We start from the raw sequence: 24,210 nt of genomic DNA on the forward strand, positions 1-24,210 counted from the left end.
ATCTTTATATAAGTAGGTAGGTATATAAAAACAATTTTGATGCGTATGTCAGGTTACTACACTATACCAAGTAGTTTGTTATTTTTCGTGATATCCCTCTCTTCTGGAAGTTCTGGAGTAATTATACAAATTTAATTTGTGCCATAATTCATGATCGATGCAGGACTCGAAACTGTGACTCTCGGGTTCCGTCCGGGCGCTCTGTCTGAAGTTAAGTTAGGACTGACAGAAACACACTGTTACAATGAGTGCAGTACAGCAAGAAAAGCAAAAAAGTATATTTTAATTGCCTATCTGCGGCTGAATAGCTTGCCTAACTGCGATAGCAGGACGTAGTTAAGCACAAAGGACTCAAACCACACAAAGGAATTTTGTTTCAAATTCAAATATTTTTATTCAAAATAGGATGTGAAATCACTTATTGAAAGTCAAAAAATTACCACCCATTCCAAAATGAATGCCTCAGGCCTGAGAGGAATGGGCGCAACAAACTCAGCGGGCTTTTATTTTTCCCATCAAACATATGTTTTACAATTAAAGTAACATTAACAAAGTAACAAAGTAACATTGTACAATTAAACTTATTATTTAATAGCCTGAGGGGCGGTTGCTCTATTCCCAATCTGTGGTATCATTAAGAAAGTCATTTATGTTATAGTAACCTTTACCACACAAACGTTTTTTAACAATTCTTTTGAATAACGTAATACTTTTGTTTTGGACATTTTCTGGGATCCTGTTGTAAAAGCATATACATCGCCCCACAAAGGATTTGCACTCTTGAGTTATACGCATTTGAAGTTTTAGGTCTAAATAATCTTCAAAATAAATTTCCTATATAAATATCCAAAAAAAAAACAGTTTCCGTGTACATTTTAAAAATAGGGGTTTAACTACATGACAGACACGACCTTCAGGAGTGCGATGGCATACATAACTCTATTTTGACCAGAGTGTGGTTTGAGTACGTTCAACACAGAAAATAAATTTGAGTTCGTTACTTTGTTTCAGATCCTTGTCGGCAGGAGCCAGAACCTGGCAATTGTTTGGAGAGCTACGACTCGTGGTACTTTAACGCAAGAACTAAAGAGTGCGAAGAGTTTACCTACACCGGCTGTCATGGGAATGATAATAGGTGCAGCCATTATAATATAAATGAATTTCTTAATTATACCACGGACTGGGAATGGAGCAAACATCCTCAGGAGAAATAGCCTAAATAACCGAATCAAAATATTTTAGTTATATTGAAAGATCACTTAATTCAGCTAGCCGGAGATCACCGAACTAGCTCTTATAATAATTAGCTCAGTTTAATCACGCATTAATAATTTATAATGGAAACAGATTACTTATACAGCGCCATCTTTTCGTAAATGAAAACATTACTTCATCATTACAGAATTATTTGTATACGCGTACGTTCCATGATATCATTTCATAATTGCCTTTGAGTTTGATAAAATGCTCCTAGATGGCGTGAAATACAAATTCACCGCCGCGGAAATGATGCCTGATACACTTAAGAATAGTTTTAATTTAATGTAATCATACTATTGTATATATATAGTTATAAGATTTGTTTCATTTAAGGATGATTAAAGAGGAAAGATTCAAGAAGCGTGTACAGTAATAATAACCGTAAAATATATGTATGTATAATAAGATCGATGGCTTGTCGTTTACGTGGTGATCTAATATCTGGTAATAATAACCGACCACCACGTTGAGCTTGTCTGCAAAAAAGTAAGTCCACAGCTTTTCATGTTTAATTGTTTAATTTCAGATTTGCTACAAAAGATGAATGCGAGATTCAGTGTTCTGCCAGTGCGGTTACAACTAGAAGGCCTGTCCCAACAACCAGAGCTCCTGTTGTAGACACAACTCTTTCTACTGCATATGTCCCAGATAGCCGGAGGGTAAGAAGAATCATTTCAATAGTTTTGAAATTGTACTTTAGGCGCGTTAGGCACTGACCTGTATAAATACCACTGGACAGGCTGTTAAATATGATTGACAGCAAATTTTTTGTGCCTATTTCAAACGCTACTCGCGAGCGTCCAGAGAACAAATTTTGACGTATATTACAAATTGCTGTGAGAGAAGCTTATAGTACTCTGAAGTATTAATGCATTTTGAATTAATTTCCGTCGTTTTCCATGGTATTTATACTTCACTAATAAAGTACACAATTTTTTTGTAAATAATTTTCGTATCGATGTTTGTTGCTGAGGTTGTCATCACTAGTTTTAGTAACGCAGACTCTCGCTATATGCCCAACGGCGTCAAGATGGCGAATTACAAACAGGCACAAAAAAACTTTGACCTTCGCCAGTCCAGCGGTAAATACTAGAGGTCAGTGCGCGTTAGGGAAATAATATTATCAGGATGATTTTTAAGATGCGCGCGCACATCGTCACGCAAATTCGACACCGTGACGTTAGCTTGTCAAATAGACCATTTGTACCATACTTCAGCTACCAAGGCTTTTGTAACTCATATGTCGACTGAACAACAACGACGAATTATAATATATAATTTCAATTTATATACAAATTATAAAATAAAAATAATTTTATGATTTTAACTAAGTGTTATTTTTAACTAAATTATACGGTATAATAATATTTTCATTGGTTGTATTAAATACCTTCTTTATTACAAGCTATTTAAATTATAAATTTTATTATAAAAAATTAAAAAAATGTAGTTTTTGATGTTTTTTTTTTTTAATTTATGATGTGATGTAATGTTAAATAATCTCTTGATAACCGCAATTCATGTACGAATTTTATTTTATTTATTACATGATCTGAACACGCAATCCTGAAAAGCATCATAAAAGCACCATGGTTCATAACCAACCATGAGGTCGAAAAGTACGCAAAGATTCCTCTTTTTTATGGAAAAGGAGGACAAACGATCGTACGGGTCACCGCTCCCATTCTCTTGCAACACCAGAGGAATCACAGGAGCGTTGCCGGCCTGTAAGAAATGTGTACCCATGTCGTATCGTCCCGGAAACACCGCACAAGGCAGTTGATTCCACCGTTCTGTAGTACGTGGAAGAAAGTTCCTTGAAAACCGCACTGTGGAGGACCGCCACACATCCAGAAGGCGGAGATGATATCCTAACTAATGACGTATCGTGCGAAGGTGGAATTCGGCGGCAGAAATCACGTGAAAAAGCTCTTCGGAACACTACCCGCGATAAAAGTAAATGATGTCTCTACGCAATTGATAAAAGTAAATGATGTCTCTACGCAACGCCAAGTAATCCAGCCGTTCACAGAGCAGTGGGTCCCCGACAATTCCTGCTGCTTTACATTACACGCGGTCAAATGGATCGAGCTGATACTGGGGTGCGCCAGACCAGAGATGACAGCAATACTCCATATGTGGCCGGACCGGCGCACCTGCGCTTTGTACAATGTACAATTCCTCTCGTCAAAAGAGAAATCGCGGCAACTCGAGAAAAATATAAATCTCGTTTAGATGTCCACCCAAAAAAGCTTGTCTTTGCCTTTATGCCTTTGAGACGAGGAGCTCATGATCCTCATTCCAAAGGCATAAAAGGTATAAAGGCAAAACCAGCTAAAACGACTTAAAAGATCCCAAATTTTTGACCGAGACAAATAGTAATAGAAAATGGAAAAACAGGTCCCAGAAAGGATTTTGGGATCTCTTTGTCCCTTTTATTTTTCTCACATTGACTCTCGCATTTTCCTCACAGGAAATAGGGCCTCTGCACATCTCCCTTCCATTCTCCTGCTTATAGTATAAGCTATCGATAGCAGATTACGTTATAACAAAAAAAAAATATTACAAAATTAAATACGTTCATAGGATTCTGAGTGCCAAACACCATCATCTCTTGAAGCGTGCGGTGTAAACGTCACAGCATTCTACTACGACTCCAGCGTTCAGCGGTGTGTGGAGGGAATCATTGGCAACTGTCCCAATATTAACGCGTATAACACCGAAGAGGAGTGTGAGAGACAGTGTGGAGCATTCAGAGGACTGGGTAAGGAACGAATCATGTTGTTTCCAAGTTTGAGCTGACTATGATACTTTAAGAATTTATAAGAATCCCTATTTATATTTTCAAATCAAATCAAATCATCTTTATTTGCAAGATAAGAAATAATCCCCATTTTAGTTATAGTGTCCCCATTTTATATTTTAGAATCCCTATTTCTTTATAAGAATCCCCATTTTAGTTTTAGAGTCCCCATTTTATATTTTAGAATCCCTATTTCTTTACAAGAATCCCCATTTTAATTTTAGGGTCCCCATTTTATATTTTAGAATCCCTATTTCTTTACAAGAATCCCCATTTTAGTTTTAGAGTCCCCATTTTATATTTTAGAATCCCTATTTCTTTACAAGAATCCCCATTTTAGTTTTAGAGTCCCCATTTTATATTTTAGAATCCCTATTTCTTTATAAGAATCCCCATTTTAGTTTTAGAGTCCCCATTTTATATTTTAGAATCCCTATTTCTTTATAAGAATCCCCATTTTAGTTTTAGAGTCCCCATTTTATTTTTAGACACTCCATTTTATTTAATGCTACTCGCTAATCGAACTTGCATTTCAATATGTCTGGAGCAGCCTGTCAATGCGTATTATTTTACGTGTATTAATAGATTGCTTATAAATAATGATGATATGAGAGAATGTATAAGAATTCTATTGAAACAACTATAAGACCATGCAAAATAAACTATCTTATAAACAAAATGATGGTCAGAACTTATTCAGGGCGTGGTGTGCCGTACGCCACTTTCGATATTGGTGTATATGAAAGAGCTAGTACCCAAGGGCACTTCATGTGTTCATTTAAAATCGCCAATTTAGCACCACGCTGTATAATCCTAGTAGTGAGGAAAATGGACAATTTTTCATTTATATACGCTAATTATTTTTGTCTGAGATTTATTTTGGTTTTGTTTACGACATCTAGATGTTTGCAGCCATGAGATGGACCCAGGCCTACATTATCCCCAAGTTCTACTGGGATATCATATCTCGCCGCTGCCTACCTTTCACGTACGGAGGCTGTAAAGGTGGACCCAATCGCTTCTCCACTGAATCTGAATGTGAAGAAGTTTGTGGTTTTAATAATCCCAGTAAGTTTTTATTTACATAAACAAAGTAATCCTCACTCACTAACTTTCATTTTTGCGTAACATATTTAGAACGAATTTTTTGGCATTGAGAAAAGATAAATTATTATTAAATTAAGTAATAGTATGGTTCACTGCATACTCAAATTTACACTTATACATATCATAAATCAAATCACATCAAAATTTACTATTAATTTAGACCAAGAAGTGGCACTATCATCTCAAAAGTAAATGCATAAGCAAAGTAATATGTTTCCATAAAAGCATCAACGAATATATTTGGTACATAAATGTATTTCCGAAATTTAATAGATCTACTATTATAAAAATAACGTTGTATATATAAAAATACCTAGTAGATTAGCATAAACTTGGTACTTTCATAAGCCTCCGCATAGTAGCATTGAAATTAATTTTATTTTATTGTAACAATGATGCTTACGTAAGAATACAAAAACTACATTCAATCCAGCTAAAATATTGTAAGTTAGATTTTGTAGCACGATCAAGGAGTTAGATCCAACTCCACGTTACAATCTACACCCACCCAGTTAATGTAACAAATTTGGTGACGGGGGTAGAAATGGAGTGCCTGCTTCCTGTGTCGATCGGCGAAGAGTGCGCTTCCGGCACTGGATCTAGGCGTTGGCACTACAGCGAGAGTCACGGCGAGTGCCTGCCCTTCGTGTTCTTGGGCTGCGGGGGCAATGACAACAACTTCCACTCGTACCAGGAGTGTAGCGGGCGCTGCAAGTTGCCGGCGCCACTCGGTATTACAATGCTGAGCCAACTGACAGCTCTTGTGTTCTACATGGCATAGGCAGCGCTGGTCTATTGATTTAGTAACGAGGAAATATTAGTGACCAATCTGAAAAAAGAGATTGTATGAAACGTGTAGTCCTTGAGAGATTGACAGATGACGGCTTTAATCATGAAAAAATGGAGATAACCGAAGTCCACTTCGGTTTAGGCGACTGTTACTGTACTTTAAAACTTAGCAGGATTATACTTCGTCGCCATAATATTGTAATTTACTATTTCAAACTTATGTCAAATAACTGCACGTTTCACACTAAAATAAACTTTAAACGTTTTTATTTAGGCAGTCCCGCCGCTTATTACGTAGTATTTACATCCTCTTTATTAGTGGCCATTTTTTAATACAAATGGACACTATGCTCCTCGGTTTTTAACCCTAGATAAAAATTATTTCAAATAAGATCAATAATATGTGCTATCATTTTATGTGACTCTCTATTTTGCTTTTTTTTTGATATTTTTCTTTTTGTTAGTTCTTGAGTACTCCAAAAAAAGCTCCAATCAAAAACGCAAATACAAATCCGAAAAAAAAATGAACAGAATGACACAGAATATTTACTTCCCATTTAGTTTCCGAAATTTCTTTTCGATTCATTAATTTTTAGGCGAGGAAATGGCCGAGAACGGAACCCTGATCTGTGAGGTTTTTACTCACGATTTTTAGTCGGAGCTGCAGATGTCCTTTTGGCACTGATGATTCTCTAAATAAATAAAATGAAATTTAATACATCTGTTATTTTATAGACATAGATGGATTCACTTCAATTTTGTATTCTCGGTATAATTTTACTATCTGGTAGGTACATGTAGATAAATTTTTTTATTGGACCGAAATTTAATCAGACACTGTACATAATGTGAAAAGATGACCAAAAATCTTTACACATAAAAAAACAGTTATGAAATGTGAGCAGAGTAGTTAAGTTTGTCCCGTACAAACATCTAATCTTTAGGCACTTTCTATGACCGGCGCTCCCACGAAACGCCATTCGGATTACTTAATTGACCAGCATTAGTGTGTGTGCGTAAAATAGCACTGTTGTAAAAATTTGTCCATGTTATGTTTGAGGAATGTAGAGCTGACAGTACGATGATAAGCTTGCGCTATCGATCGCACCGCTCGCACGCTTTGCTTGGTCTTCTCTTTCACACTAAGGGCTTACCCACACTGCATGAGCCAACTTGCGGCACGACGCGACTTTATTATGGTACCGAGAAATAATGAAAACGAACGTATAAAAATACGCCTGGTTTGATTAAAAACTTGATGGATGACACCATAAATTATATGTTGTAATAAATTAATTCGTAATATGTAAGTATCTATCCCTATGTGGTAATACAAAGCACAAATTGTTGCAATTTTAATTATTTTGGTTAAGTAGATTCATGTTGTTAATTTCAAAAATCGTGTACAAATTTGAGGAATATTTGTCATCAATAAGAAATTATTGGTTTACATATAATGCCAATGACTAAAATATCGAGTTGTTGTATTACAAATACTATACCGATACAGTGCGAGTAGAAACTACTAAAACGACTCTCTATATCTTGGAATAATCGTTCATTTATTTTATTACTATTTTTACGTTATATTTATTTTATTACTATTTATATTATTATTTTTACGTTACATTTATATTTATTTAATATACATATATATTTGTTTGATTTGGTAAATCGTATTTTTTGGAAATTATATTTAGTTATGACATTCATACTGATGAATAAACAATATTGATGAACAATATTTTTGGTTATTTAAATAAAAAATTACGAGTACATTTAGGTTAACATTTTATTAGTAATTAGTATATAGCTTGATGTCAGAAAGAGCCATATTTTTCAATTTATGTATCGATACTGTGTTATTGATTTGACTTTTATCTTTGTTCCGAAACACCTCCAATACAATAAAAATATTTGCACAAAGTTGGTTTCATTACTAAGGCAGTGTAGAAAATATACTTATACTAGGGCTCCCAATAATAGTTTCCATAAAATAAGGAACTTGAAAAAGAAAAGGGAAAAAATAATTGGACTGTAGACATCTTGACTCGAACCGTGGATCGCCAGCGAAATTTACCTTTGTATTCTAATATTTTTATTAAAACACGGATAAAACTAAATTTTTTAAAATTGAAATCTTGCTAGATAGATTTATCGCCCCTGAAGCCCCCTGTATACTAAACTTCATTAAAATCGTTGGAGCCGTTTCGAGATTCAAATAATGTATACAAGAACTGCTCGTTTAAAGGTAATAAGATAAGCTATAACTGCACTTTGTAAATTAATTGTTGGCATTTTTTTCTAAATTTGAATCTGTTAGTGTTGTTATGTCTGTGGTTAAAAAAACTTGCACACTTATTAATGATGACGTACTTGATTACGTAACAGATGCCAATGAAGTGGCGCCAGATGATGTAGACGATTGTTCCGAGTACGTGGAGGAGTGCGCAACGATCGCGTGCGAGAACGGCGTCCAGCGCACGCGCACCCTGGGCGGCTGTGAGCAGTGCAGCTGTGTGGAGGTGGACCAGGACTGCAGCACGTACCAGGAGGAGTGCGCGGCGCTGCACTGCGAGTACAGCGTGCAGCGGACACGCACGCCGAGCGGCTGCGAACGCTGCACCTGCGTGCAAGTAGAAGTAGACTGCGCGACGCTACAGAAATAGTGTGACACTACCAAGTGCCAGTACGGCATCTCCAAGTACGTCAGCGATGACGGCTGCACCAGGTGAGATTGCCACAGAGTGTCTTCACGGAAGTTTGGACTTCTAACCATGCGTCTTCTAAGTACGGAAAATAATTGTTATCTTTAGTCCCATTATTCGCCTTTTGTTTTTGCAAGAGTTCGTTCAGTCACAGTCATACACAAAAGCGATCATGGCTGATGCGATCTGACTTATTTATCAGAATATAATAGATAGGTCGTCAATTAATTGAGTAGCTGTACAGTGTCTATCTGGTTCTAACGAGAAAGAAAATATGAATGAATGTAATGTTTTCTGAGAGCATTCCACTACTAATATCATTCCAGAATGCTAACGGGCTTCATATAAAATAGAAAATATCAATATGAATTATCGGCTTTTTTTGTATCAAGCCTAACTGACTCGAATCCTTGCTTATTTTCTGGAGAGGCTGTAGAACCTATTTCTCCTCAAGGCAAAAAGCATACAAATTTACACAGCTCAGGAATTATTACCTGGGCTAATTTTTGGACTCTGTGTAAAACCATTTTACTAAAATGATAATGGTTGAAGCTTTTGAGTTTAAAAATAGTAAATTTGATGTTATTTGATAACAATATGATATATATTGTAAACAGGTGTACCTGCTTGAAGCACCCTTGCGCTAACAAGAACTGTGCACCCGGGGAACGTTGTGTAGCCACAAGGTACAAGGTATCGGTGACAGATGAGATGCAGTACACGGCTGACTGTAGAACCGGTAAGTTTATTACCCCATTATTGTTTTATATGATGGTGATAATATATGGCCACCGCTGCTCGTCTTCACTTGCAATACAAAACGGTCATGAATTCATAACCAGCCAATATAATTTGGATATATTCCCAAAAAAGAACAATATTGTGAAATGAATTGGAGCACGGCAATCTTCTTCACTTCAAGCCACATTCTAGCGCTCCACAAAGTGCAGGTCCGGCCACGTACGGAAGATAGCTGTCGTCTCTAGTATGGCGCACCCCTGTAGCAGCTCGAACCATTTGAGCTGCTCAAATTGTTGATCCAGATTGGTCTATGAACAGCTACTTGCTTTGAGTAAAGTTTGCAGAAAAACACGAAGCACACGATTTAGATGACGACCTCCACTTCTTGAATTGAAAATATGTGTTTCTAACTTTAATTTCAGTGAACAAGCCAGGCGAATGTCCACCCCTGAATCTACTGCGAGCTTTAACGGAGAGAAACTGTCGACGCGAGTGCAATGACGATGCGGACTGTCTCGGTGTCGGAAAATGTTGCGTGCGAGGCTGTAGTCAGCTCTGTATGGAGCCAACACCTGCTACAACATCAGCACCCACAAACATTTACAATCCAGGTACTCTCGATATGAGTGAAGTGATATCATCCCCACATTTTCATATAAAAAAGGACGTTCAGCTGATGGTAATTGATATGCCCTGCCCATTACAATGCAGTACCACTCCAAATTTAAAAAGAAACCTCAAAAATTGTGTGCGGCACTAAAATTGCGCTCGTCCCCCTTGAGACGTTAAGATGTTAAGTCTCATTTGTCCAGCAAATTTACTAGCTACGGTGAACTTTAGACCGAAACACAATAATGTTTACACATTACTGCTTCACGGCAGAAATAGGTGCCGTTATGGTACCCATAATCTAGCCGTCATCCTGTGCAAAGGAGCCCCCTACTGTTAAACTTTCGATCCGAAATAAGTAATAAGTCTACTACCGCTACTTCTTAAAGGGTTGAGCTAATGAGAAGAAGTAGCAAAAAACTCAAATTATATAGTTGAGCTAATGAGAAGAAGTAGCAAGAAACTCAAACTATATATTTTTGTTAACGTTGCGTGTTTGCAGGTGTACCGCAAGCTCCTCAACCTAGTGAGGAAAGAGAACCGGAAGTACGCGCAAGTGAAGGAGGAGTTGCGACCCTCAGATGTCTATTCCACGGGAACCCTCCGCCTTTGATCACCTGGCGACGAAACGAAATAACGGTTAGTATTTAAACTTATAGTTTTTTGTCCATAGCTTTAAATCTATACGATTCAAAGATATTTGCATAATAATAATGATAATGTTTTTTGCCTTTTGTTGTATCTTTTTTTTGGAATCTGAGCCTCTGGTATGTTTGTTTATACGTTTTATTTTAGAAGATGCATTGCTCTATTTATTTCAATTAAAAAAAATACAGTTGCAGAATAAAATGATTCGTGAAAGATGGAGAATAGTGAAAAATCAAAAAAAAAAACCTAAGATGTGTTTTTCTTTAAGGGATACTTAAAAAAAATCTATGGAAGTCTATTTGCAGATGAGCTTACAAACATCTCCATTTTATCAGCTATCCAAAAAGGTATAACAAATAGTAGTTTTCATTACAAAAAACTTAGATGATAGCCTCCCCGGGCATTGTAATAAAATTATTAGTTAGTTCTAAAGAATGAAACAAAACCACGTAAATAGTAGGTAAATATTTATTGATTGTTTTTACAGTTCATGTTCGACATGTCCGCTTCTGTTTTGGACACAAATTCTCATTCTTTTTCTTATCATAAAGGATCTAGGTCCTTACGAGGTAACCCTTTATAATTACAGTTACATTTCTTATCTTATATCTTCTGTTTTAATTTGTTTAATAAATATCATTAGTTTATTATATATTAGTATTAGACACTGGTTTCTAGATTGTCTTGCTTTCCAGCATAGGCCTCCCCAAGAGTTCTCCACAAAGAAAATCTCTTGGTTTCCTCATCCAAGTCGGACCTGCCACCTTTTGAATATCATATTTGGTTCATAACAATTTATTATTTCATTTGATAGATAGACACTGTATTGCATATTGCTTATTCATAATAGTCTGCTAACTTAAAGCATTGCTAATTCTCACTCTGTCTTCTTCTATTGACCTAAGTCAGAATGAGAAAAAACACTCCTTAGCAGTTACAGTTAGCGGACCATTATGAATGAGGGGGTAAGTCTTTAAAATAAAAGTTATAAAATGATCTTAAGATAATTTATAGTCAGTCATAGATGCTCAATGAGCGGTCTGATCTCTTCCACACAACCTAAAAGAATACTGGATACAATACCTAAGTAATTAAAAAAAGGTATCTTGAAATTTAATTTTAACAATAATAATATATAAATACTTATTTTTAATGTAATAAATAAAATTATTTTTAATAATCTGATATATTGGAGTTCAAATAGGTAAATAAATAGTTATTTGATTAGCTCATGAAAAATGCTCATAAAATTTATTTAATACATACATAAATTTTAAAAGAGAAGATTTAAGCGGGAATTTATTATCTTTATAATCTCGCTTAGTATTAGTTATTATCTCGTTTTATGAATATTATATTTTTCTTATAGATCAACGGTGACGTCGGAAGATATCGTCTGTTATCAGATGGAGCGTTAGAAATAGTATCTCTGTATCGTAACGACTCTGGAGTCTATATTTGTATCGCGAATAACGAATTGGGGAGTGCCACGCAGGAAGTAACGTTGCATGTTGATGGTAAGTGTACGAGAACGCATGGAAATGAACAGGGAATTAGATAAAATAACCGCAGATATGATTTACCCAAATGCCATTTTATTATCACTTGTTACTTGTAGTATTAGTTCGTTATCTAATTTTCTTTAAGCACTCCTTAATTTCCCAAGCATTTTTCCAATTTCATCAAAACAATACTACATTTACCAACGAATTAAACTGTTTATCTAATTTATAACTTATTGACAATTTTTTTGCAGACCATACGTCATTTTAATGATAAAGATATTAGCAGTTAACACACCGTCTCTAAAAAAGTGATTCTAAAGCGGCTAGAGACATATTTCGTCCGATTAATTTAAAATGTATTGTTTTATGAAAGTATCAGTGATTTAACTCCAGTATCACCGTGAATCACAAGCATGTGTTTAAATTATCTAGGGAACAGTTCATTATTGATGATAGCAAATATTATGTTGTATCGCAGAGTTCAGTACTCCTAATGGGCGTGATATCGACATTTACTAGTGTAATTTAGATAACGTTCTTCAGATTTCAAAGAACGTTTAAATATATTTACTCAATACCCTTTGCTCCTAACGGTATTATTCCAAAATAATAATAAAAAAACTTATTTTAAAATCATACTTTTAAAGTTTCCATATATCTATTTTGTTTTGTACTTTCAGCTGATTCATTGATTCATTTATTTCGATTACACAGTAAGATTTTAATGTACTTTTAAGTTTTATTAAAATTAAGTGGGACCCTTTAGTCTCAATGGTATGATATGGAAATAATAATAATTATACTTATTTTAAAATCATACTTTTGAGGTTAGCATATAGATATCTATCTTGTTTTGTACTTTCAGCTGATTAATTGATTCATTTATTTCGATAGCAAAGTAAGATTTTAATGTCCTTTTACGTATTTTTATATTAAAATTAAGTGGAGACCCTTTTGTCTCAACTGTATAATTTGGAAATAATAATACTTATTTTAATTTTTGGTTTTGTACTTTCAACTGATTCATTTATTTCATAGAATCATGTAAATAATACATAAAATATATTATTATTTATTTCGTTTATTGTTTGAATATAGATTATGCAGTAAATTTCTAAGATATAGTTTGGAAATTCCCTTACTCTAAAATTTCTCTTTACTTCAATGTAAAGATATTATGCAAAAGTTGATTTTTATGTTTACTTCATAGATAATCTCTTGTCAAAGCTCTTAATAAGCACTAATGGAATGACTAGTTTTATTCTTCTACATAAAAATTGTATTAATATCTCCTGCATTGCCTGTAGCAGTATCTACATCAATGAATTATGTTGCCTTTTTAATCGTGTTTGCTGCAGAGTTGAGTCTATTAGCCAATACTTTAATGTGTTTGTTTTTGTCTCTTATTATAACAATTGTGACATTAATGAAACTATCAATAGTCGGTCACGTTATCTCGTGGAGTCTATCGGCCTCGGCAGTATTGTACATTACTTCAGTCCTCACGCGCGTACCGTCATGATATTCACGGTGATACTCGTAGTTACTTTTCTACTAACCTGCGCGGGAGTTTCTCAAGGTTCTAACCATTTCCCTAGTTCCGGACATCCCTGATGATTAAAGCTAAGTAAATTGAAAACGTTATCTTTTAGTTATTTACTGTAATCAGGGGTGTCCGAAGCTTAACTTTTTTAGTGTTGGTTTTGATTTTGTAGTTTATTAATAGTTTATTAGCCTTTGAGTTTGAGGATTGCTGCTCATGGTTTATTGGATGGTGGCGTTGGATCTGCTGTATACGATTTAAAAAAGATATGTCTGAGATATATCTTATTTAAATCTGTCTAGTTTTATTTTGAAATTTGATAGCTGAATTACCACCTCAGTGTAGCAGCACTACCTCGATCTCATTCAGTAGTTAAATTATTCGCATGGCTAGATCCTGTGGAAGGACCGGCTGGTGTCGCTAACATACCCAACCAGGAGATCTTCGGAGACCTTGGCCAACCCCTCAGAATCCGATGTCTCGTGTACGGTTACCCAACACCGACTATCTACTGGTACCGGGGTCTGAACGGGCCTATGGTGCCCTACAGCAGCTCACTGTATGAAGCTAGAGACAACGTCTTACTAATCAGGAAACTGAACGAAGAGACTATCGGAGAGTATGCTTGTCACGCATATAACGGAATAGGCTCGTCGGCGATATGGCCTTTTGTGGTTCAAGCGAGCCGACCCGACGGATCTGTGGAGATACCTAAACATGTAACCCAACTTGAAGTCCCGGTTACGACCCCACAGATACAAACCCAGGCATCTACCACACCAGCACCAGAAAACCAGGTTCCACTCTACGCCGGTAAGGACCAGCCTATTGCTTATGCATGATGCACCTTGCATGAATAATTCTTCTGCATGTGACTCTAAGCGGTTAGTGGTATTTATACATATATATGTGTATCTAAACAAATAAAGTTCCTTATTATAAATAAGACATTACTACGTACCAATAATATAATCATCGAATAAAACAACAAAAGTACATTTACACTATTGGGACAGGTACGTATCTGAACAGCTTGGTACATTTTGTCATTTTTAAATGTTTTTTGTCACCTGCAATATGAGTAATCCGGTATTATACGCAATGCCTAGAATGCCAACAGTTTTTCAAACGAATTAAAAAAGGTACTTAATTAAAATACTAGTGCTATTAAAATGGTTTAAGAAAGGAAAGGAGTTAGGAAAACATTTCGGGATGTAGAAATAATGTTTTGATAGTTTTGTTCCCAATATTCTTCCATAGTCAGCGGTTTTACTAAATAATAATTATTATTGATGAGTCATTAAGATCCTCTCAGTCTCCGGAATTTGTACCTTTTGTATTACTTTTTACAATGCAGGCGTAGAAAAACACTTTCGGCAAAATAGCTCTAGCTAAGTTATATTCCCGAGCTGTTGCTCAATTCATTCAAAATTGATCCTAGGCTATAAATAAGTAAACTTAATTTTTTTGCGTCGGGTTTTCCGGCCTGCATTTTTCCAAACATATGTAGGTACCTGCCCACTTTCCAACGTTTAGCTTTGCATTTGTTTAACGTATGTGCATATATTGTGTATTTATAAGTTAACATTGAGTATACCAGGAAATTAAACAGATGTAAAATTCCGCAGTGCCCGTGACAACCCGTATCAACGCAGAGCGAACTCAAGTGGTGGCCGGCTCGGAGATCAGATTAGCATGTGACGTAGATGGCTACCCTGAGCCGCGTGTGCAATGGACCAAAGACAGGATGCAGCTCACAGCCACAGACAGGATACAAATCACAGGTCTGTTGGATTAACTCCGATACACAATTCCATACTAAAGTCTTAGATAATTTATACCTCTAGAAAGAGTCTCTTGCTGTTAGACAACCGACATAAACAGGCCAGGAATATATGTTTAGTGTGCTTGACAAGCGACGTGTTACACTCGCGATTTGTTTGACACTTTGTGTTAGTGTGCGTGCATTGCTCAAAATGGAAGTTAATTTTAAACACAATTTTTTCGACGTTTTCACAGCTGCCAAAGTATGATCTAAGACTAAAGTTATGCTGACACCTTCTTGTATTGTTAAATTGGACGTAGTTCCTGAAAAACGTTCCAAGCCACAAACATCACATTTTAAGAATTTGTATTTAAAGTTTTGTAAATGTTAAGTGTAACCATACATGTGGGTTGGGCTACTAAGTCATTATGTCATGTTAGAGAGACAGTAGGGCTGCTATTTTTTGTCAGCCCGTTAATATGAATCTCATGACCAGTTTTGTGTTCTTAACTAAATATCGACATGATTGTGGTTTGGTAAGTTTTTCTGGACATACGTCCAATTATGCAGTTGTAATTACTTTCTTTAAAAATCTAGAAATGCAAATTAAAGCTGACCATCTTAATGCAAGATCGAACTGAAATATCTTAAAAAACAACGAGCAGTGTTTGTTCAACGTGACGTGTTATATAATATAAGAAGTCTCATTGAATTCGTTCTCTTCATTACGAATTAATATGTACATAATCACAACTACAAAATAGTGATAGATTAATTAGTTTATTTAGGCGTACGGACCTTCAATCAAATCAAATCAAAATCAGTTTATTCACGTAGGTCACAGAAATGACACTTATGAAAAAATATTTTTCTTATTGCATCTACCGCTACTTCGTAAAGGGTTGAGCTAATTGAGAAGAGGTAGCAAGAAACTCATTGCCACTCTTTTATATCAAGATTTACATTTACATCGATTTACAAATCATTTCAATTACAATAGAATATGTAAAATGTAAAATGATGCAACAAACACACTCAAACGTCAAATAGTCAATGTCTTACACGAGTAAGTCAAAAAGTAAATGTAAATTAATACATTGAGTACAGTAGCTGCATCATCCACATACACCATAAATAAAGGTATTCTGTGAGCATTTTATAAGCGCTTATAAATAAATAAATATGTATATATCCATGCATTTATATACACACATAACTTGTAAGAATCTGAAACCGAGTCTCCGGCAACTGGTTCATCCTGCCACCACAAGCAGCGCCCGTTCACGAGCATGACGCATGAGCCAGCCATCGCCTCCTTCAACCATTTTTAAGGGGGACGACCCGTCCCATGTCACCGCCACAAGCAGTGACATTTAAGCGAGCATGACGAAACCTGTTACGAGAACTCAGCAAACAATAATAAAATAATCCTAATCTACATATCATGCAATACTCACCAAATACAAATAAATCTAAAAGCATGCTCCCAACTTAAAGGCTGGCGACGCATATCTTGGTCACCCATGGTGTTGTGGATGTCCATGGGTGGTTGACTCACCACTTCCCATTAAATGATAACAATCACACTAAGGACACAAAAATGTCAAAGTTTCCCATGGTCTTTGGGTATGACTGTGTAATAATATAGTTTAAGATTTTGATATCGGGATATTGATATCAATAGAGTGAGTCATTTTCATATCATTTGCCACTACGCGTTGTATAATCACCGTATTTTGGAAAATTCATTGAATTTTCATAAACTTTATTTTACTGAAAATGTTTTCACCATAATATTCAGATTCAAAAGTGCTTAGTATAAAATATAAAAATAGTAATCTGAGATGGTAATACTGAATTACAGAGACACGTTTGACAATATTCCGGGCACAGTCGAATGACAGCGGCGAGTACAGCTGCGAGGCGGCAAACGAATACACGTCACATTCATCTGTCATCAACGTCACTGTCAAAGGTAATTATGACATTGAGCGGGGCTACGGTAGTGGTATACCGAGAGTACTAGGGTATGGTATTTTTTTAAATTAAGATTGTGTATTTAAGTATTATTCACCCATTTTGTTTTATGAGACGTTGTATTCAAAAACTAGTAATACGATTGTAATTAAACTTGGCTTAAGAAGGGCACGGATTAGGTTACAGTTAGCAATTTACGCCAAAAAATTAAAATAATGTAACAATTACCTGTAATCGTGCGCTGTGCAAAGTACTTATGCGTAATTGAGTTTGATATAATGGAAACATTGATGTTCTATAAACATATGACTCCCAATCACCTGCTAAAAGTTCGTCAAAAACGTATACATTAACTAATACAGATAGCAATCAAACATTCATTCAAGTTAACACCTTACTTTGTGGTGGGAATGTGGTGTTAATTAAAGGGGCACGTACCTGAAATACGACAACGCGTGGCGATGTATTCAAAGCGCGGTCGACAACTCTGTCTAATAGACGCGTAGGCAGAGTTTTGAGCGTGATTGTTAGTCTAATTTGTTTATTGTCATCAATGACTGGTAATCATATATTTGAAACGTATTATTAATCATAGACATAATGTTTCGCTAGTAAGAACATACCGATAACCCTTTCTTGTGACAAAACTAACTCGATGTTAATATTTCAGGTATCTACATACCACCAACGTGTGTGGATAACCCGTACTTCGCGGATTGTCACCTCATCATCCGCAGCAATTACTGTCGTCACAAATATTATTCTAAGTGAGTATTAATTAGTAATATTGAAGAGATTGCGGTCAATGTTGATGAAACCTTTTTTAATGGACGCGAGTGAGTAGTTAATAATTTCCTCCGTGTACTAGTTAAATAGCATCCATTTCAACATAATTCATAGATTTCACCCAAGTGATTATACTTCGTCTACATTTTCATTTAAAATGAATCTATGAATAAAACAATACAGACAGAAAAAAAATAATACTGCTCGCCTACAATGGCCTATTCCCATTGGTCTCATAATGATTTTGTGTTATTTAGTATCTACTGTTCGTTGTGCACGTCGTGTGAGTGAGAAAGTATGATGTGTGACGCCATAGACGCGACCTAAACGCGCGTGTTCGGTCTTCTTGCTTTTTTGTAACTGCGATTCCTCTGGTTTTGCAAGAAAACATTGTAGGTGATCACTTGCCATCAGGTGACCCAAACGTTCGTTTGTCCTACTCTATAAAAGATTGGCATTGTTTGAATTTCAGAATGCAAGGATATTGATGAGCCTATTGATGTTGGAATTAGAACTAGAACTTCACCAGTGGGAGGCTCCTTTGCACAGGATGCCGGCTAGATTATGGGTACCACAACGGCGCCTATTTCTGCCGTGAAGCAGTAATGCGTAATCATTACTGTGTTTACGTTACTGGGCAAATGAGACTTTACATCTTGTCTCAAGGTGACGAACGCAGTTGTAGTGCCAGTCAGAATTTATGGGTTTTTCAATAATTTTCATAAAAAAAGAACTAGATAGTTTTCAACCGGTTGTGGGTTGATGTGTAGAATTTCATAAAACAAAATATGTCCGTTGATATTTAAATACCTAATTTGTGGATGATTAGAAAGTGTATCAATAAATTTAGCGCTGTAGAGTGGTGATCGCAAATATCGCTCTTTGGTTCTTATTCCAATCAATGTTCGTCCCTATAGCCCAGTGGTTAGTGACCCTGCATACTGAGCTAGAGGTCCCGGGTTCGAATCCCGGCAGGTGCGAATATTTAAACTCCGTTAATGTTTGTTTCCAAGTCATGGATGTTTCTAAGTATTTATGTATGTTTAAGTAAGTATATTGTATTAAATATATCGTTGTCTTGTACCCATAGTACAGGCTGCGCCTAGTTTGGGCCAAGATAATTTGTGTAAAAGTGTGTCATTATTATATTTTTATTATATTATGTAACACAATAACACCTAGAGACTTAGAAGATATGATACAGACACTTGACCAACAAAGTATAAAAATCGGTTTAGAAATGAATGCAAATAAGACTAAGATAATGACCAACAGTCAGAAGAAGCCAATAAATGTAAGAGACAATATTATAAACTATGTCGATAACTACATTTACTTAGGAAAACGAGTATCTTTCCATCACTCTAACAACGAAGATGAAGTAGCAAGAAGAGTATCAAAATCGTGGAATAGATTCTGGTCATTAAAAGAAATCTTAAAAGGCAACTACAATCTTCACATGAAAAAAGTAGTAATGGATACTAGTGTCCTACCATGCTTATTGTACAGCTGTCAAACGTGGAACTTTACAGAAAAAGTCAAGCAGATGATTACGAGTAATCAAAGAGCAATGGAAAGAAGCTTATTAAAAATAAGGAAGATAAACAAAGTAAGAAGCGCCAGGATAAGACAGAAAACCAAGATCACCGATGCACTCACACATGCCCTGGCACTTAAATGGAAATGGGCTGGACATATTGCACGGTATACCGACAGGAGGTGGACTGGAGAAATTACACGTTGGAAGGGGCCAACATCAGGAAAACGAAATGTAGGAAGACCAATAAAACGGTGGGCTGATGACATAGCACAATCAGCAGGAAAAGATTGGATGCAGAAAGCACTTGACAGAAAGTTGTGGATGAAGTTGGAGGAGGCCTTTACCCAATCTGGGATCCATATCTAAAAATTTAACTAAGTAACAATTATACTAAAAAACCTAGATAAAGCAAATAATACTAACAAAAAAAAAACTAACAATATTGTATATGTACACTTTTTTTTTAGAGATATGGAATAAATGGCTTTATTATTATTATTATTATTATGTAACACAATAAGTGTATTGCTGTCTCTTTCATTCACAGTTATAGACGCTAAGACAATAGCACATACATACACACATACACATACACATAGAATATCATGCATAATGCAAATATGCGAAATAAGAGGACTCTTCCCGGTCCTGTCTATCGAACATGTTCTAAAATCATGTTGTTTCATACAACGCATACCGCCTGTTGACGACAAGCAAGAGAATGCGATAACATTGAACAAGAAATAGTGTGCAGAAATTACATAAAACTACTGGAAGAAAATACGTATTTTTTTATGGAAATGGAGGACAAACGAGTGTGCGGGTCCTGGTGTTAAGTGATCAGCACAACCAACATTCTCTTGCAACACCAGAGGAATCACAGAAGCGTTGCCGGCCTTTAAGATTTTTTGAAGGTACCCAAGGATGTCGTATCGTCCCGGAAGCACCGCACAAGGAAGCTCATTTAACAGCTTTGTAGTACGTGGAAGAAATCTCCTTGAGTATCTAATAACCGAGAGTATCTAATACTTACAAATTTGTGAAATAAATGTTTATCTTTGTAGAATTTCCATTACATGCGCGAGGTTTCCATCGCAATATTTTATTTACTTTTACAATTTATGAGTGCATTATGAACGGACAAAGCTCAAGTAGATTATATTTCTTAAAATTTATATTTTCTGTTTCGATTGAAACATAGATGAATGCACAAGATACCTATCAGTATTTTTTAAGAAAGGTGCGTTTTGTATGAAAAATATGACGTGTCGACTGCTTTTAAATTAAAATTTTTATTTGTTGTGACCACCGTAACAACTAGAGGGATAATCATTAATTTGCACCTAAGTACACGTTGTTAGAGATGCAGTAAAGGTACCAGGGAGGATGGTATCCCGAAATTAGATTTCCCGAGAGAGTGCAATACGCAAAGTCAAAGTCAAATAATTTTTATTCATTTTGGCTCAAACTTACTGAAAAATTACTGAATCTACCATATATTCTGAGAAAGTTGAGCTCGTGAGAGGAACATACAAGAAACTCAACGACCACTGTACATAAATAACAAATCTTAATATATATAAATTACGTGTCGCGTTGTTTGTCCACGATGCACTCTTAAACAAATGAACGGATTTTAATGGGGATTACTTCATGGAGTGCAGTTTAGTCCAACTTGAGAGATAGGATGGTCCCAAAGCGAAATAAAATTTTTACTTAACATTTACCCATAATTTTTTTTTTAAATATTTGTTTTGTATGGACATATTTTCTATGAGAGAATTTAGTGACGCACGGTTTGACAGTTCCACTGTGAAACAATTTCATTAAAACAACAGGGAGCATTTTTTACGAAATAATTCTTGATGTTTTGAAATATTATTAGCAAATTCCTATGAATCAATATTTTTTTTATTATATGTACCTAGAAAAACGTCTGTCGAGTCAGCTTGTTAGTTTATAAAGGGCTACATCCTATATTATATGAATCGTGTTTGAATAATATCAAATATGTGAGAAGTCATCAATTTAACTTTTGTTCTATAGATTCTGCTGCAAGTCCTGCGTGGAAGCCGGACAGCTGGAAGCTGAAGAAGCGGAGCTGATGCAGGCCGATATGTCATTTAGAAGGAAGAAGTAACGAGAAAATAACGGCTTATTAGGGAGTTCTAACGCCAGTTAATGTATTATAGATAAAATTTGATATCGAAATTTACGTAAATTAAAAAAATAGAAATAAATTTCGTGAAATATGAATTTTAAAACCGTTATAAGCATAATAATATATATTAGGTTAAGATTTTACTGTCAAATAAATTTGCATGAAAACAAATTTTATTATTTTAAGTAGGTAATGATATTTTAATAAATTTAAAGATTTCGAAATATCCAGAATGTAAAATGAAACAAAAGTGCCTTAATAATCTAAAAAGTGTGTACAAATTAATTATTATAAGAAATTTGTAACATAACATAAATGTAATACAAACTCTTACGGTGTTATTACAAACAAAAATTTAAACATGGCTTAGACACGTGTTTTGTTAAACAGTGTCTAACTATTTAAACGACGTCTAAAGACACTAAACCACATAAAGACACGGATTCGTAATAGGGCTTTTTAAAACGCTTTATATTAGCTTCACCTGTATGTTTGTAACCGACTTCTTTGGGCGCGATTTTGACCCACTTTAAACGGCTAGATTCAAACTTTGTAGATTTATCAAGCACCGATGACATTACACTAATTTGATAAAATTATACTAAAAAATGAAAAACAAATAATAGTTAAAAAAAAACTAAAAAGCACGCTTTATATAAAATTCAACTAAAAAATAGAAAATAAATTTAAATTGAAAATAGTGTAAAAAACTATATATGAAGTGTAGAAGAATTATTATATTAATAATATCTTAAAAAGCACCCCACGCTTTTTTACAATAAAATATATTTTTTTACACTATTTTCAATTTAAATTTGTTTTCTATTTTTTAGTTGAATTTAATATAAAGTGTGCTTTTTAGTTTTTTTTAACTATTATTTATTAATACAAGTGTTTTGTAATAACACCGTTAATATACAAGATAGTATTTAAATTTTATATATAGAATATTTACTATACTATTATGATCTCTCATACTCACTCGCAATAAGTTAACAAGAATCTCTTTTTATATAATCAAATCTCAACTTCTTCTAACCTAAGATTAAAAGAAATATTATACGAAAGATAGTAAAAATATTAAGTTAATTAAGTTTTCGAGATACTTCACTAACGCCCTATTCCTGAAACAACTTCATTCCAGTTTTTATAATTAATAACAACTTCCAATGAATGCATTTATAAACACAATAATTATCTGAGCGATCCAAATAAATATATAAAAGAGAAATGAACTTATCACTAACGTGCTATTTTCTAAATAATTAAATCGACTGTCACCAAACTGGAATGGAATCACTGGCTAGTAGTGATTTTATGGGTGGCCTAAAAATTTTATCAAAATCGCTGAGTATATATCTTATATTTATATTTGACTGTTCTAATTGCACGCCTCGGCTAGTTTGTGGTTTATAACCGACCTGTCGAGCTCACACAATTTCCACACTTTAAATTGCATATTTTTTTCTATTACTCTTACACATTATAAAAAGCACATCAATATAAAGCTGAGACACAAATGAATAATCCTGATACTTTTTTTAAGTTGTCGAATACGTATTATACGTACATTAAAAAAAATTATCGTGGAAGTCCAGTAGTGTGTGGTTCAAAAAAACGGCGTGGTACGGATATCTCGAAAAGACTTATACTATTTTCACTATTTTCACAATTAAGCAGAGAAGGTTCCTTTCGAAAATCATTACTGTAAGCCTTCTCGTTTTTTTTTTTTAAACGCAGATGATTAAATTTTATTCGAAATTTAACTTAAAAAAAATAAAGCACGAGTGTTCGAGGCGTGCACTTTTAGATTTTCCAATTTTTTATTTTATATATGTTTATAGGACGCTTTATAAGTTTCTTGTGATCCCTCTGATGTTATAAGAGTAAAGATCGCGGTGGTAACATACCAATTACTCTCCAGTGACCCGTATGCTCTCTTCTTCCATAAAAAAAATATATTATATCTTAGTATGGGTACTGTAACAAATCAATTCCGGGGAAAATAACGCACCAGCTACATAAACAGATACGACTAACAAAACAACGAAAACTAATCGCAGATAGAAACAATACCTATTTAAATATATCGTGTCCAAGAATATGTAAATAAAAATGTGAAATAGCTCTTCACACAACTAATAACACTTTTATTTCTTGCTTTTCCTCTCAATGGTATTTTCTTATTATTTAACAGCCAAGGATATGTAACAACTAATTTCGACATGGCCGAAGATATTGAAAGTACCTGTGTGTTTATTTTAGATA

General features: G+C 34.8%; 3 protein-coding genes across 8 annotated transcripts in view; 2 read left to right on the plus strand and 1 right to left on the minus strand.

The window, feature by feature from the left end:
- LOC126966106 (papilin-like) overlaps positions 1-9,298 on the plus strand; it is a 27,559-nt gene extending 18,261 nt beyond the window's left edge. Inside the window, exons 13-17 of the mRNA XM_050809980.1 lie at positions 1,012-1,135; positions 1,787-1,919; positions 3,847-4,024; positions 4,966-4,992; positions 9,285-9,298. Coding sequence (XP_050665937.1) covers positions 1,012-1,135; positions 1,787-1,919; positions 3,847-4,024; positions 4,966-4,992; positions 9,285-9,298 — 476 coding nt within the window. The remainder of the gene's footprint in view (positions 1-1,011; positions 1,136-1,786; positions 1,920-3,846; positions 4,025-4,965; positions 4,993-9,284) is intronic.
- The window catches only part of LOC126966157 (baculoviral IAP repeat-containing protein 6-like), a 312,407-nt gene that overhangs the window by 261,183 nt on the left and 27,014 nt on the right, over positions 1-24,210 (minus strand). The window lies entirely within an intron of this gene.
- LOC126966149 (papilin-like) lies at positions 4,995-22,657 on the plus strand. Of its 3 annotated transcripts, none has more exons than XM_050810093.1 (11): positions 4,995-5,131; positions 8,351-8,690; positions 9,285-9,406; positions 9,831-10,019; positions 10,520-10,656; positions 12,035-12,182; positions 14,107-14,526; positions 15,342-15,497; positions 17,343-17,453; positions 18,126-18,222; positions 21,828-22,657. In XM_050810093.1, the coding sequence occupies exons 3-11, from the start codon at positions 9,379-9,381 to the stop codon at positions 21,919-21,921; spliced, it is 1,380 nt and encodes a 459-aa protein (XP_050666050.1). In that variant the 5' UTR covers positions 4,995-5,131; positions 8,351-8,690; positions 9,285-9,378; the 3' UTR covers positions 21,922-22,657. The 3 variants fall into 3 exon arrangements, with proteins under 3 accessions (XP_050666050.1, XP_050666051.1, XP_050666052.1); XM_050810094.1 differs by lacking the exon at positions 21,828-22,657 and adding an exon at positions 18,499-18,841; XM_050810095.1 differs by lacking the exon at positions 14,107-14,526 and having other exon boundaries at positions 21,828-22,650.

Source organism: Leptidea sinapis, chromosome 9, assembly GCF_905404315.1.
Source record: "Leptidea sinapis chromosome 9, ilLepSina1.1, whole genome shotgun sequence".
Taxonomy (NCBI): domain Eukaryota; kingdom Metazoa; phylum Arthropoda; class Insecta; order Lepidoptera; family Pieridae; genus Leptidea; species Leptidea sinapis.